Raw genomic sequence first — 16,202 nt, forward strand, 5'->3', positions numbered from 1 at the left:
CACACTCAACAAAACCTCAACAGCCTACATTATGCTTTAGGAATGATGTGCAAATCTAGCCACAGGGGAACTGCTGTTTATGCAATCTTCGTTTTGTTCCCTTGTTTCAGATGGTGTGCTGATGACCACCCAGCGAGTGGAGAGTGGCAGCACCCTTACCAAACAGATCACCAAAGAATATGTCACCAGCACAATGTCTAGCAATAGTGGGACATTCTCTAGACAGACAGAGAGGCAATTCTATGAAGCTTGAGTGCAGAAGGAAACTGCCAAAAGGACACTCGGATTTCAACAAGATGTTCTGTGGCCATCCTCCAGATGGAAGCAGAAGGCAACCTCTGTGCTGCATCAGCCCTAAAAGCCACTCACTGGCCATTGTTTCTGAGATACCACTAGGTGGGAACTGCATACAGCCCAGCTGGTAACCTTGCTTCTTGTGAAAGGAGCTTTTAGCACAACGCTTGGCTATGAAACTCTCCTATCTAGTTCTACTTTGAGTCCAGCTCCTGAGCATTTGCTTTGCTGCTCTGGATTTGGTTTGAAATCCTTACCTCTCACCATTCCTTTTAGTTTTGCATATTTTAACTGGATTTCTTCCTCCTTTTTGATGTTAATACCATCCAGTTTTTTTTTCCTGAGTTTGATAATGTCCTTTTGACACATACATTCCTTGCAATGCAGGGGAGTTATCCAGATTGTTTTATGGTAGGTGCAGTATGTAGAAACTCATTGGCAGATTAACAAAAATAGTGTTACCTACTTTATGGTGCAGGATTGCTGAAATATATACAGGTAGTCCTTGTTTAGCGACTGTCTCGTTTATCAACCATTCAGAGTTGTAACAGTGATGAAAAAGTAACTTTACAACCAATCCTCACATTTATGACCTTCGCAGGTTTCTAAAGCAAAGGACAGCTGAAGTAAGACCATAAGCACAGTCATGGTTTAACGACTGCTTTGCTTAACAACCAAGTTGCTGGTCCCAATTGTGGTTGCTAAACGAGGACTACCTGTTTCCCAAAGAATCCATGATACAATATGAGGCCAATTAAGGTGTTGATCTCAAGTTTCCAACTTTAGTGTCAAACATTTGGCATTGTGCTATGGACAGTTAATATCTTTGCAGAGGAAGCCCTCAAAATGAACTGATTTACTTTTAGCCAATAATTTAGTTACTTTCAGATGAGGCTTTTATGGTGCAATTACCATAGCCTCATTCATAGTCCAAGTGTCACTGTTTTTTATGTATTTTCCTACTATTTGTTCAATCTTTTTTTAAACCATAGAAAATCTGGTAAAGTGGCAATGATAGAATCATGCCACAGTATCTTTTGGGAAGTAATCCTAAGAGCCATCCATTTGGAAACAAACTGAAATCAAAGTAACATTACAGCTGTTGCTGCATTTTTCAGAAATTGCCCAGGGATTCTTCAGTGAGGCCAGAATGCAGTTAAGCAACAGCTTATCTATCTAAGTGACAGTTTATTCATCAGTGCAAATCATCATGCAAGGTGTGGATAATGCTAGCTGGCTTATACTGTATCCCACATGAGTTGAAGGTGCCCCATAGTTGTGGGTGATTTTCTGAATAGATGGACTTAACATTTCTTGAAACTAAAAGTTTGCCTAGCAATGCTGCTAGGAAGAGCAATGCAGCTGGGCCATTCAGGCAAGAAGGATCAAGCTGCAGCTCTTAGAATCCCATACTCAATGCTATGAATCATTCGTAACAGGAAGAATTGCTAAAGTTCCTGGACTGTCTTTTAAAAGGGCAAGATTTCTTTAGAATCCAACAAAATGAATTATTTCCTGGCTTCTCTGTAAGGGAGTTCCAAATAGTTTCTTCCTAGGAAAAGCTGCATAAACTTTATCTCCAGAGCTTCCTGCTTCTTCTGACATGATTTCCTGTTTGTTGCAACCTCTTACCACATACTATAATCCTTTTCACTCAGAGTAACAGCCACAGATCTTGGCATAATCCAAAGAGTCACTGGAGGTATCTAATGGGCCAGATTCCAGTGACAAAGTTATTCTAAATAGGAGTTTTAAAAGGCATCCTATGTTTTCACTCATGTAATGGAAAAACACAGTATAATGTAAATTACATGTTTGTAGACTATTATGGCTTGCAGGGGTTGATGGAATTAAGTACATATGCAGTTTGAGTATGTCAGTGATCTGACAGATGGTGCTTTGGACCAGATGGCTTTGTATTGCACTTAATAAACATTTTCTCTATGATCGCAGTGTTGTTTTTTTAACTTCCAAATATGCTATGTGTAAAAAGAAACTTGCAGCTTGACTGTTAATGAGGGCAACGTTGCAGATCTTGTACAGACCCAACCCTCAACAGGATTAGGCTATAAAAGCAAAATATTATATAATTTCTACCTGAAGATGTTACTAAAAGAATTCAACACCCAAAGTTAAAAATATAAGGTACGCAAGACTAGTACTAAAGGACAGTTGTTTTAATAGCAACACGATCAGTCTATAAAAATCATTTCATGGGAAAAGCTAAATCTGCATGTTTTGCAGCAGAGATGTATGTGAAGAATAATTGTATAACTTTTGTGCATACTTTTGAATGCCCAGGTTAAGTTCATTTTTAAAGTCTTCTTGACATAATGGCTGCTGGGATAGTGTTACTCTTGCTTTACAGAATTAACCCAGTTGGCTGGGTTTGCACAAAACACTAAGCCTTAAACTAGCAACACAGGTGAGGCTCATATAATACATGATAATCTAAAATCTGGTTGGTTAGTTCATGTTCAGTTATGCCACATAGACACAACTGATATGTAATTCAACCCAACTAGTACAAAATGGGTGTTTAGCTGATAACCTAAGACTGAAGTCCAGTATTGAACAGCTGATGTTAAGCAAGTATTGGGTGGACTTACACATAACTAATCCATGATTTGTTTAACCATCGTTTATTAAGACATTGTGTTTATGCGTAACACTTGGCTATAATAAACTGAGGTTTACCAACCACAATGGCTGGATCACAATCATGCTAAAACAAAAACCAACCAACCACATGAAGGTTTCATACAATAAGTGAACACAGCCAATTAAGCATACATTCTATCTCAAGAATGTCTATAATTATTGTAAATGTTACTTAATTTAGATTACATATGTCCAACGGATGGGAGTTGGGGCAGAGGGATGGGAGACAAATGATACATGCATCATGACATCACACAAATGACAGAACTTATGTATTTGCATTAGATGTCATGATGCAATTACACAATCACATCTGCACAGACATTATGATGCTTGTGTTATTTTGACGACATTGTGAGTTACTACAGTTGTCACTTTTTCCTTACCACAATGCCTAGCTACACCAATTGTATGGGTTGAGGCTACTATATCTCATACTAGCCTGTCCTTGTCAGTAACAAGTGATAACATTGAGAAACTCATAATGAAGTGACTCTGTTCAGGAGATGTTTAGCTGCAACCATGGATAATTATTGGGAGATTGTTTCTGACAACAACCCAACGGCTAAGCAGGAAGGAAAGAGTAGAAGCAATATTCAGAGCACAATGTAAGGGAGAAAGCCTATTTCCATGGATTGGTCCATCGGTCTCTGCTTGGGAAGACAAAAGGGAATTGCTTTGGAGCTATGGATTCTGCACCAGACTTCTCCACCCCCAGTATTTCCATCCAAGTTGTTGACGTAACATCTCGTAGAAGGCTGTATGCAGAAATCAAGGACTGTTTAGGCACACCCATCACAGTGTGTCTCTGAAAAGGAGATCTTGTGCCCCAAACTGTCTTGTAGAAGAACCAGCCCTGTTTTCTGGGCTCTTGGCTAGAAGAAAGAACATATATGTGTGTGGGCACACACACATTTTTAATTACTTCACTGATTTGAGCCTGAGATGCTCCCTTTTATGGAAGAAGTCAAGTCTTTGCCCCAAGCTGATGTCCAGAGAAGCTGTCCCAAAATGACATGTTTTTCTTGGGCCCTGGTACAGCAGTGAATCCTATAGTCATGGTGGAAGAGCTTTCACCACAGGAGGTGTACTTGAGCTCCATCAGCAGGTTTTGTGAAATAGAATGTCGCTGTCCTGCTGTATTTCTCCTAGTCAATAAAAGCAAAAGCCGTGATATGCAATTATCTGAATGATCAATGGAGACAAAATGTATCAGGAGAAAAAGTTCACAAGTGTGCAAACCTGACTTGGGGCATGTCAAATGGTGGTACCCTTATCAGATGGCAATTACTAAGAGGTGAACCAAAGACACTATCAGCAAGTATATGAGTTTGCTCAAACAACACATTTAACAGCAGAAAACATATGCTGGTAATGGATGTTCAGTTCAAATGTTCTGGTCTTCTGCTTCTATCTGCTGTAGGCAAGATGGCAAGGGATCAAACTAAACACCCAGAAGGCAGCAGATTGTCTGTGTCTGCACTAAAGTCTTTTTATTCAACCAACAACAGTTCCAATAGCAGCTGAAGAAAACAGCTCTTAACAGAGAAGCTGTGGGGAGATAAATGGCAAGTGGATCAAGATAGTTTCTATGCTCCCCAGCACAGCCATTTCTCCTCAAAACTAAATTCATCTCCCTGTGCTAAGTGCTGTTAAAATCTTTCTTTGTCACACACAGACATTTTCTACTTGACTCCTCCAGACATAAATTTCATTACATTAGGGATCTGAAAAACATTCCATGCATGAACCATTTTATGTATGGAACAGCTGATTTGGGGTAGTTCATGCCCAACCCAAAATATGTCACTTTTGGTCCATATACAGATCAAAATTAGGCCGTTTTGTTCCAGATATGGATTGAAATGTGATAGTTCTGGACAGATGCAGTTTGCAGTGGGGAGTAAAAGTGGGAAAAATCCAAAATGGACTGTTTTCCTTAATGCTGGTGCCTGGGAGCATCAGTTACAGCAGAAACTGAGAGAGAAAGGGAAGGTGCGAGAAGACTGGAGGCAGGTGGAATATGCAAAACTGGGACATTATCATCCATGGCTGGAGACGGTCAGGCAAGGGTGGAAAGGAAGATGCTGGGGGTTGGGGTTCCAGAAGGATATGCTTGGAGCCTGTTTCTTACTGCTGAGATCATCTCAGGAACAAGCAGGCACATAGGCCGACACACTGGTGGCAGGTGGTGGCTGAGGGAAGGCAGGGAGAGAGGCAAGGTGCTGGGAAAATGGAGGGAGGGCTAGACCAGTGTATATGCCATGTGGAAGAGGAGGGAAGAGAGGAGGCTACCTGCACCATCTTTGCCATACACACTCCTCAAAATAATTCTCGGATCCCACAGGTTTTTTTTTTCAGCTGAAATTTGCAACAACACAAACATTTTGGATTTTGTATTGTCAAAGGCTTTCACAGCCGGAATACGATGGCTGGTGTGGGTCTTCCGGGCTGTGTGGCCGTGTTCTGGAAGTTTTGTTTCCTAACGTTTCGCCAGCATCTGTGACCGGCATCTTCCCTCTAAAGATGCCAGTCACAGATGCTGGCGAAACGTTAGGAAACAAAACTTCCAGAACACGGCCACACAGCCCGGAAGACCCACACCAGCCATTTTGGATTTTGTTTTTGCCAAACCACAGTTGATTCAAAATGGTTCAGCAGAACTTCCAAGACACAAAACTCTGTTTCATGTTCAAAATAAAACAAATTTTAATGCACTCCTCTATGACGTACGCAGTCTAGCTTTGCAGTATAACACAGAAGCTAGAAGCTTTTCTACTTAATAGCAGTTCTGTTCAACTGTATTGTTTATCAGATCACAAAACAGAAAAAAGCCAAGAGATTACAAATGAAACAAAACAGAAATACAATTAATTAAAAAAAACAGTAAAAATGATAAATAACTCCTGCTTTGGTGGATTTAACCTTAGTGGAAAATGTTCTGATATTTGTTTTCCAACTGCAGTATTAGAAAAGATTGTTAATAAAACCATCAATTTAAAAAAAAATGTAATTCTTAAAATTCTCTAACACATTGTCCTACATCTGCATTATAAAGTTGGCATATTTCTTGACTAGTGCCAGTAATCAGGAAACAGATCCTTTTAATCTATTGAGATCCTTTGTTCAAAACATGATTTCTGTTTTCTGGCAAATATTTTTTTTAACAACAAGGTAACTTATTCTTATACCTTATGTCAGGAATTGTACAGAGCATTGTTCGAATTTTAGCAAGAATAGGTCCTGTCTTCAAGCAAAACTATTTCTGGAGATAGTATATAATTTCAGTGGATTAAACGGGACTGCCTTAACATGACATTTGTTGTTAAAAGCTCATCATTTTTAGTTATGTATCATTTTTTCTGAAGCAGATAAATCTTTGAATATCTAAATTTCAGAAGTATTAATAATCTTGATGCTCCAAAAGCTACTGTCCAAATACTTCACTTTTATTAAATCAGATTAATAAAACCATTCAATTTTTTAACAAATAAATCAAAATAAATATTTGCTAATAGGGCAAAACGTGAGCCTAACATAAGCTACATCTTACTTTAACCATAGTCTGTTGAAAAAGCTATAGTGGCTACTGACCTGGATCATCCATAATACTAAGACACAAATCATGGTTTACAAGTGCCAATAGCTGAGTTGCCTGAATACAACATGCCAGGACCAAACAACCCACCTAGTGGCTTAGCCTGATTGCGAACCCAGCCATCTTCACAGCATAAACCTGATGTTTTATTTCAATCCCTAAACACCCCTTCAGGGTGTAAGAGCAGGTCCTTAAAACTGTTCATAAAAATCTATCCTTAGAATTAAAGTGAGGAATTGAGACAGCCAGGAAGAAAAATAGGACTGGATTTGTGGATGAAAATATTGGGAATTTTTTATATCAAAAATAATTGTATGCATTGATTCCAATGCATATCTATCCCCAGGGAGAATGTTTTGAACTCAACACAGGTTTTAAGGGGAAAAAGCTGATGTTAGAGAACTGTACCAGCGGCCCACTGTTATAGCTGCATCAACCACTTACCTTGATACGTTTTAGGACTTTTTCTGCAGCTCCAGATTCAAGAAGAGTTACAGTGGAACCTCCAAAACCACCACCAGTCATTCTGCTACCATAAACCCCAGGAATTTCCACGGCAGCAGCTACCAGCTCATCTAATTCTGGACAACTAACTTCATAGTCATCCCTGATGGGAGGAAAAGTGAGTGATTTTCAAACAAAAATTAGGGGGGAAAAAAAACCCTAATTGTCAATTACTGTAAGGAAGGAAAGAAGCTACCCACAAGGGGGAAGGAAAAAAAAAAAAGGTTAGGAGTTACAGTAGACCTAATCTATAATGACAGGAATGGGATATGATTACAAAAGCATCTAATTTTCACCTTGGGATACATTAAAATGCATCACTTGCAACAAATAAATCCTATCTCATTACACTGCGCATATATTTATTTGTTTGTTGTTGTTGTTGTTGTTGGAGAACAATATGATGCACCAAACTGACTTCCTCTACCCTTAGGAAGAAATGCTCCATGCAGTACAGATATGACTAAGGCTGACAATCTAGTCTACACCTTCTCCACCTTGTTTAAAAATACGTCTCAGTTGGCCAAAGCCATGATGGATGGCACTTATGGGTCCATCTGGAGACACACAGACAACTGTCACTTGGAATGTAGGAGGAATAAAAAGCAAGGGCATAAATTCTGTGAAACCAAAGAGCTGCAACAGATCTACATTAAGGTGTTCTGATTTTTTGCAGTGGAGTTGATAGCCCTAACCCTAACCTCATTTTTTAACAAGTACAAAAGGAATACCCCAGACTGTATATCAGCTGTGGATTGTTGCCCTACCGTAAGGAATTGTGGCTCTCCACCATCAGTTGCCCAAACCTCTTATAATCCCTGGCCTCCAGAGCCTCGGCTGCCCTAGCAGTGCGTTCTATCTCTCCAATCACATGTCTGGCTCGCCTGTGCATCTCCTTGCTCAGGAGGCCCCTGGACTCTGGAGAGAGAGAGAAAAACAACATGAAGCTAGAATCAATTAGGGCACAAAGGTTGAAAAATTACAGGAGGTGGCAGAATGCATAGTGGAAGCTCAAAATTTGGGTTTCCACTTGGGGATAATTATCAATCCCTAAACACCCCTAATTATCCCCAAGTGGAAACCCAAGTTTTGAGCTTCCACTGTGCATTCTGCCACCTCCCGTATGATAGTATAGGTAGTCCTTGTTTAGCAACAGCCTCACACAGCAACCGTTTGCAGTTAACAATGGTGATGAAAAAGTAACTTTGCAACCAGTCCTTGCATTTACGACCTTCACAGAGCAGTAAAACAAAGGAAAGCTGAAGTAAGTTCATAAGCAGAGTCGCATTTCACTTAGCAACTGCTTTGCTTAATGGCTGAGTTGGCAGTACCAACTGTGGTAGCTAAAGAGGACTACCAGTATGCTCAGTGTTTCAGTTGTTTCTCTCCCATCCATCTCCCTTTGCTCTGGAACAGAGATGCAAAACTTCTAGATGTTCTGAAGGCCAGAGGCTGACGGTCCCCACTTTTCCAAATAATGTTTACCCTCTAAGTCTGTCATGCTGGCTTCTCTCAGGCTTGCCTTGCCAAGCAACTTGGCTGCCTCTTCACACTGACGCCGACGGGTGGGATACTCGCTGCCTGTCAAAGTGTGCCGTACATTGGAATTGGTGATGAGAACAACTAAGTCTGGGTCGGTCAAAGGGACCAGGCGGGTTTCCAAGGACCTGGAATAACAAGAAGATACAACTAGATCACATGAAATGATGCTAAAAGTGGTTACTGAGTTCAGTTGCTTATTCATAAGAAATTTTGAAAAGAGCTCAGTCATTATAAACCAAAGTGTACTGCCCGCATAAAACAACTTTACAGATTCAAGGCTTTAAACTTTAAATCTGCATTCTGAATTCTAAAATGTGCATGAGTTGGGTATGTGTTATATTCTAACAATTTCTAATATTCTGTAAAAATATTCATACAATCATAAAAGACTGGGGCTGAGTTGTCAACATAAACAACATGGGTTTACAGTAGCTCTATCCCCAGCTTCAACAACTCACCCAGGGCTTGAGGTAGAAGGGTTATCTGAATGCCCTATGAAAATTTTATGCTATAAACACTTTAGAAGATGATTTTTTTTTTTAAACAGGGCAACATTCTCTTTTGAATATTGTGAGCCTAGTTAGATGAGATAACTGCTCTGTGGGGACCTGATCTCTCTATGTAGATGGCAGACGTTACAAGAGAACAACTACAGTCACATTCTGACCTGCAGTCTATCAGCAAGGCATGTCCTTCCTTCCCCATCACAGAGATAAATTGGTCCATGATACCGCAAGGCATCATTGCAAAGGTGTGTTCTGCTTTCTGGCACACCAATGCCTTAGTAACTGGATCCCTGTCATCTGTACCAAGGAAGAAAAATATTCACTGACAGATTTGTACTGTACTTCCATACAAAGGAGAGAGGGCAAAATATAAAAACCTGGTTCATACATCAAGACATGCCAAAATGCGGCTTGTATGGTTCTGGTGTAATGCAGATGTATGAAGAGCGCAGCCTTCCAGTGTTTGTTTTCCAGGATTTGCACCCTTCAGAGTGGGCACGGCCAAAAAATTCAGCCCATGTTTCAATGGTTTTGGGAAGGATTAGAATTGTTAAGAGCAAAATGGGTGTCTCTCGCAGCTCTTTCATCCTTTAACCCCACCCAAATTGATCCTGGTTCCACCCAGCTTTGGAGTATGGCCATCAACATGCAACCCAGTGTGAGCCCTTGTAGCAACAGATGTTGTGTACCCTTGGCTTGATGTGTTGTGTGAATTCAGCTATTGTGGTTTGTAAGCAATGGCTAATGCTGTTGAGTGTCCATCCAGTAACTAGATTCTAATTCACCATTCTCACAGTGACCAGGCAGATGCTTGAAAAAGAGGATACCAGAATGTATCTATCCAGGTCAGTCTTTCTCCATCTAACCTAGTGTGGTCTTTTCTGAGTGGTAGCAGCTCTCCAAATGGGCAGAGTCTTTCCCAAAAGTTTTGAGATGCCAGGGATTGCAATGCATCTGTGCAAAAGTTCTTGAGCTATGGTGAACCTCAGCCTCATTTAACTAACAAGGTCCAAAAGGCAGTAGAAATTACAGGTTGAAAAATATACCCCAGACCAGCCTTCCAAGACTACTGCAAAAATCTGGAACTGGTCGATGGCAACAAAGAAGGCAGAAAACATTCTTTGCTTCCATCTCATTGTCTGGATTTTTGCCACCCAGCTCCTAGCCTTCCCCAAAGTGGAAGTGCTCTCAGATGTGTCATCTTCCCTCAGAATTCTCAGCAATACTGGATGTGTTGAAACCAGGTTTATCTGTTCTAATATTTTTCTACAGATAGTCCTCGACTTACAACCATTTATTCAGTGATTGTTTGAAGTTACAGAGGTGCTGAATGAAGAGACTTATGACTAGTCCCTGAAGTTACAGCTGTTGCAGCACCCCTGCAGTATGAGATCAAAATTTGGGTGCTTGGCAGTCTGCCTGCACTTACAACCGCAGGGGCGCTTCAACTCCCCTCACCCGTCTCTCCCCATCTATGCCCTTTTGGCCCCCTGCACTCCATGGCCCCTGCCTCCCTAGCTTACCTTCGCCGTCTTCCTGCTCCTGCTTCTGACCAAGCATGCCCAGCCTGGCCCTTTGCGAGGCAGCTGCTGGCCACACGAGGCATTCTTCCCCAGGTTGCACACAAACGTTTCCTCACGAGACCTGGGGAAGAAGGCCTCGTGTGGCTAGCAGCTGCCTTGCAAAGGGTCAGGCCAGGCCTACCTCGTCAGCAGCGGGAGCAAGAAGATGGTGAAGGTCAGCTGGAGTGGAGTGCAGGGCAGCAAGGACCTCAGAGTGCCAGGTGGCGAGGGTGACTGTGACTGGAACTGGGCTGGGGTGGCTGCGGCTTTGCACCACACTGCTGGGCCAGGCTGGACTTCATGCTGTGCTGTGGCTCAGGGGCTTTTTGCAGCCCCAGCCATGGCAGGGTTCAAGGTGGCCAAGGGCAGAGGTGTGGTGGGGAGATAGTTGGGTAGGGGGTGTTGAAGGGGAGGCAGTCCCTTACCTTGGAAGAACCAAGGCTCAGGGCTGGAGGGACCAAGCCCGGAATGGCTTGGATTGGGGTGGGTCCTCGACTAACAACCAGTGGAATTCGGTTAACAACGGCAATGGGGAGTGCTGCAGAGCCCTGTTCAGAGTACCTGTCAAGGAAGAGAGTACTGTATAGAGTAGCAGTGGAAAATCAACTGGTCTTCCAGCAGTTTCTGAACTACAACTCCCAGTGCCCCTCACCATTGGCTGGGACTGCTAAGGTTCTGCAACATCTGGAGTACAATAGGTATGACATGCCTGCTGTAACTGAATACAAAAGGTGGACAAGGTTTCTGAAAGATATTTTCTACATGGCATTTTCCCCTTATAAGTGGAGTGCTGCAATTGCTGTCGCTAAGTGATACAGCCACGTGATGTTTTGCTTTACGACCACATGGCTTAGGGACAGAAATTCCAGTTCCAATTGTGGTTGTAAGTTGAGGACTACCTGTACAGTTATTCTGAAGATAAATAAATATAATTAAAAGGTCACTATTGGCACCCTAAACTGGTAAGTGCTCTTATATCTCCTCTCTTTTAAGTTCTTTTCCTGGTAAGCTAAGGTCTTGGGTTTGGGAGATAAATCATTATATTCTTCTCTCTCATTTACTCAAATTAGTTGATTAAAACATTAACAATAACCCTGAATTAACAGAAAACACAGGAGATAAATAAAAAGATACAAAACCCAAAATGTACCTTTTATGTTTATGTAAGGAATGATTGCTTAGTTTGTCACAAGAGCTTCTTCTCTTTTTTTCTTTCTATATAATGGTTATTCTTTTTTCCTTCTTTTCTCTCCCTTTAATCTGCCTGACCATCAACTGCCTCTCTCTTCTTTTAATCCTTCCCTCTCCAAGTTCCCTTCCCTTTCTTCCTGCCTTCCTTATGAAGATGCGTCCAGTTAGCACTTCACTTGCTTTAAGGAGAACGCACAGAATCTACGGTTTCATCACAGGCAAAGACTACCCTGGACTGACTCGGAAATTCCGATTCTTACCGGGAGAGAGCTGCTGCAGGAAGGTGTACACGGCCACTTCTAAGGAGGCTGAACTTGAGAGACCACCACCTACTGGTACATTACCCTCTATTACAGCATCAAAGCCTGGGAGAGGGCCAGCTACAGTGAAACAGAAAAGCAGCACAGGGGGAAACCAACAAAGTTCAAGGCAAGTTCCACAAACAATCTGTAATTTAACAAACCCACTAACCTGAAGAGCATCATGTTTAATTAAAAGTCTGTCACAGTTTGGGAAAGATGCTCTGTCTAAGTAAAGGGCTATACTTCTTTGAAGGGATCAAAGTCACAGTGGCTGGTATGCCTATCACATTGTTATCTTGGCTTTGTGGGAGATGGGAAACCATCCAATGGGTTATACTCCAACCATGGCTTAGCACCCAGTCAGAGAGATTTAGTAGGAAAATCTTCCTAAAGCCCTGCTCAGAGTACCTGTCAAAATTTAGGCTCATATTTCTGTTTTCTGTCTGGACTTTTCACTGTGATATTCCATGAAATTACTATGGTGAAGATTGGATTTTGAACTTGACCATAAGGGCTCCCTTACATAATGGATTGGGACTACCGTCCTATGTGAGGGGATGGGGAATATCTGAATCTCTCTACTAACTAATGTTATATTACAGCCTTTCATCACCTCATTCCTAGCAAACAGGGGTTTCTGCAAGGGGGTCACTTGAGAAAGGGCAGAGCTTTGACTGCATGGTTGTAGCTGCTGTCTAGACTTTCATTACTCCCTTATGGATGCCCCGACTGCCATACTATGTAATAACCTCAATCTCTTACTGATTGTGGATCTTACCTTTATAATGCTGGATAACTCCTTTTACATAATTAGCCCAGCGAGGTTCTCCGGGTTTCAAGGAATCACCCTCCCTTGGAACTGGAAACTGCACAGTTTTAGGCTCGTCAGCTTCCTCTGCAGTTGTAGTTATGGATATTATTCCATCTTCCCTTGGACTCCCAACCACTACTGTTCTCATCTGTATGGCCTGAAGGAAGAGAGTACCGTATAGGGTAGCAATGGAAAATCAACTGGTCTTTCAGCAGTTGCTGAACTACAACTCCCAGTGCCCCTCACCATTGGCTGGGACTGCTAAGGATTGTGGTTCTGCAACATCTGGAGTACAATAGGTATGACGTGCCTGCTGTAACTGAATACAAAAGGTGGACAAGGTTTTTGAAAGACATTTTCTACATGGCATTTTCCCTCTATAAGTGGAAAGGAGCACAAGAATGAATAGAAATGAGAATATGAGTAGGGATGTAGATGTAGAAGCAGAAGAATTACTCTTCCTGTGGTCTTTAATTTGGTCACTAAGAATCATTATTTAATGGAGAAAATCCTTTGATTCATAAAGATTTCTCAAATATAGTCATTAGAAACTTTGGATATGCCTATTAACTGATTTGCATAAAAACATGTTCCCTAAAAGACCCAATTGCTGGCTTCACACATCACAACTGGCTAATCTGTGGCTTAATGTTGTACAAACCAGCCACTGTGATGAGTCTGGGGTTCAATGTGTCCCATGAACCAAGGCAATTGGGTTAATTTAGTAAACTACTGTTAGGTAAACTATGGGTCAGCATGTTGCTAAACTAAAACTTTTTCAAACATTATTGATATTATTATTGCAAAATGGTTTCCAGCTCCACCTACCAAGGATCTTCAGATCAAAGGTGCAGAAACTGGCAGGGAAATGGATTTGGAGAGGCAGGAGAAATCCTACAACACACAAACAGAAGTCTGCTTCCATCAAACTGGACGCAGCCTGTTATTATTCATTCATATATTCATAAATTGCCATCACTACACAGGATCCTTTGTAGAGTACAAAGGAATAGGTGGATACAATCTAAAATAAGATCCCATGGAGAAACAGAGAAGAAATATGCAATGATTTCATTTGCACTTGTGTGATGGAATGGAATTATGAAGGCCAGACTCAGGGAGGAAAACATGTTCTTTCATCTCCTGAGGAGCGAGGGAGAGATAAGAGGATGAGGCTGGCACCTCCCTGAGGAATTCACACTGTTGTGACTGGCATTACTTGGGAGCTGGAGTTTCAGTCTGGGAAGATTCTTGCTAGAGGTTGTAGCTAATAAACATTGCTGGACTGAATTTACATGGTCTCCTGGAGTTCCTTGGGCTAGGCCTGGCAACTTGTTTAGGATCCAGGTGAGATTTTTGGTATCCAATATGGATTATGGACATTATAGTTCAATATGTCTAGTGGGCTGCAGAAGTTCTGGGAAGTACTTCCAAGCCTATGGGCCAGGAAGACAGAAAGGGTGGAGCCTCTTTAGAAAGCATACTTTCAGTAAAGGAGGGTACTGAAGCAAGGATGATGGACAAAGATATTTTGGGATTTAAAAGTGCTTTTAGCATGACATTAATTTAGGCATTCCAAAAATTAGCTGTCCCTTTAACTTCTAATGGGGGAGTGCATTTTAAGAACCATGTGTAGATACAAACAGATTCAGTAAAGGAGAGAAAAAGAGACAAGTCCATATATAGCAAACTGAACCAACTACATTTTAATAGTGTGCGCTGTGCAAACCCAGTCCCAGTGGTTAACTCAGTGTGTTGTACACATGAAAGTTTTGGAGTTATTTCAAGAAATTATGTTCAGTGAATCATATCTTAGGGTGTTGTCAGAAGACCATTTTCACACTCAGGGAACTTTGTTTCTTGCTACATTTTCAGGGATATTTCTTCATCCACTAAAAATTTTGCAACAGGAAAACATTACATTTAGACATAAAATTCAACTTTTCAAGGAGCGATTTGCCTTTCAATTCATTACTATGTCCAACGAAATAAGACAAAGGCAATGATAGCATAACTTGAAAAAAAATAGCTTAATGCTTTCTGTTTCATGACAGTTATTTTGTGAACATTTAACTCCACGTTCGTGCAATCCAACCAGGCTTAACTCTGCTGGCCGTGGAAGACATCAGAAAAATTTCTAAGAGGAGCCAATCAAATAACCTCAGTCGTTTGTCTTCAGCAGCTTTGCCTACCGTAGACAAAAATTAATCTCTGTAAATACTGGCATTCCTATATACAGGAAGAATATTAGTATCTTAATGGCAGAAACGGCCTTATTATTCTCCTCCTCTACATCGATGAAGTCAACAAGGAGGAATTTCACTAGATGTCTCTGGGAAATCCCCCTACAACTGGAAGAAGCACAGCCGAAATTATCTGATTTTTCTGCACGGCACTGCTTCCTTACCATAGGCAGCACGAAACCTTGATTGTAATCCGTGTGCTCTCCGATCAAATTCACCCTTCCGGGCGCCGACACTGCAATTTTAGGATCTACCCCTCCATAAATCCTTTTGTACACTTCCCGAGCGGCTGCCAGCAGCGACCCCACCGGGTCGGAGTCTCCCCGTTTTTCCATGACCCCGATTCGCTTCCAAAGTGCAGGTTCGAATGCTAAAACTGGCGTTCCGGGACAGACGGAGCCTGGTCCTGCGCAGACGCGCAACTTCTCCCACGGCAGCATCCGCGTTCTGATCAAGGCCCGCCCCCTCGGCGTGCCCCTCTCGGGCGTCCTGCTCCGGGAACACGGAGCTGAAGCTCCGCCCTCATAGCGCCTGGATGTCCTCTAGGGGTCGCTGGTTCGACTTCGAAGCCTGTCTCCGCCCTCCGGCGGTGCGCTTCCTGGGTTTCTTTCATAACGGCGGATAAAGACTCTCTCTGCGCTTTTTATCCCCGCTGCAAAGTACAGGGTCCTGGCCCTGAGGGGGACGAAAGTACAAGTCTAACAAAAAAGAAGAAAAGGCTTTGCTGTCGTTTACATTAAGTAATACTATTATTTCTAAGTTAATTATTTGAAGGGTGGAGCATAAACAAACAAAAGCCTAAAGAAAAGCAAACAAAAACCTCTCCTACCAATCGACTAACAGACTAACAGTAATATATTCGACTCCTCAAAGTTCAAGTTTACTACCTAATATCCTGAGTAGAAAATGCTTCAGAATTTGCAAAACCATTTGATGTGCGTGCTGTTAAGTCAATATTGACTCTCAGCACGCACATAGACCTTCTCCA

General features: G+C 41.8%; 2 protein-coding genes across 9 annotated transcripts in view; one reads left to right on the forward strand and one right to left on the reverse strand.

The window, feature by feature from the left end:
* The window catches only part of ITGB4 (integrin subunit beta 4), an 81,439-nt gene extending 79,198 nt beyond the window's left edge, over positions 1 to 2,241 (forward strand). For all 8 annotated transcript variants that reach the window (XM_088133349.1, XM_088133348.1, XM_088133346.1 and 5 more), the window contains one exon: positions 111 to 2,241. In XM_088133349.1, the coding sequence (XP_087989475.1) occupies positions 111 to 253 (143 nt within the window). In that variant the 3' untranslated portion in view covers positions 254 to 2,241. The remainder of the gene's footprint in view (positions 1 to 110) is intronic.
* Positions 1,268 to 15,695, reverse strand: GALK1 (galactokinase 1). Its single transcript, XM_007429422.4, has 8 exons — positions 15,379 to 15,695; positions 12,939 to 13,128; positions 12,119 to 12,238; positions 9,267 to 9,402; positions 8,543 to 8,724; positions 7,825 to 7,975; positions 6,998 to 7,160; positions 1,268 to 4,103 (listed from the first exon to the last, which is right to left on the reverse strand). Exons 1-8 carry the CDS (start codon positions 15,652 to 15,654, stop codon positions 4,029 to 4,031), a joined length of 1,293 nt encoding a protein of 430 aa, XP_007429484.2. The 5' UTR covers positions 15,655 to 15,695; the 3' UTR covers positions 1,268 to 4,028.
* Positions 15,696 to 16,202: the final 507 nt, after the last annotated feature.

Source organism: Python bivittatus, unplaced genomic scaffold, assembly GCF_059951505.1.
Source record: "Python bivittatus isolate LINGU-HERP-01145 unplaced genomic scaffold, Pbiv_v1 ctg000080_np1212, whole genome shotgun sequence".
NCBI lineage: Eukaryota > Metazoa > Chordata > Lepidosauria > Squamata > Pythonidae > Python > Python bivittatus.

What these genes read in the sequence shown, in the direction of transcription:
- GALK1 (XM_007429422.4), bottom strand. Translation starts at nt 15,654, where the DNA reads ATGCTGCCGTGGGAGAAGTTGCGCGTCTGCGCAGGACCAGGCTCCGTC. An exon ending in AGTTATCCAGCATTATAAAG is followed by an intron (nt 12,239 to 12,938) that starts GTAAGATCCACA and finishes GTTTCACTGTAG; the next exon opens with CTGGCCCTCTCCCAGGCTTT. An exon ending in GCCTTGCTGATAGACTGCAG is followed by an intron (nt 8,725 to 9,266) that starts GTCAGAATGTGA and finishes TTGTTATTCCAG; the next exon opens with GTCCTTGGAAACCCGCCTGG.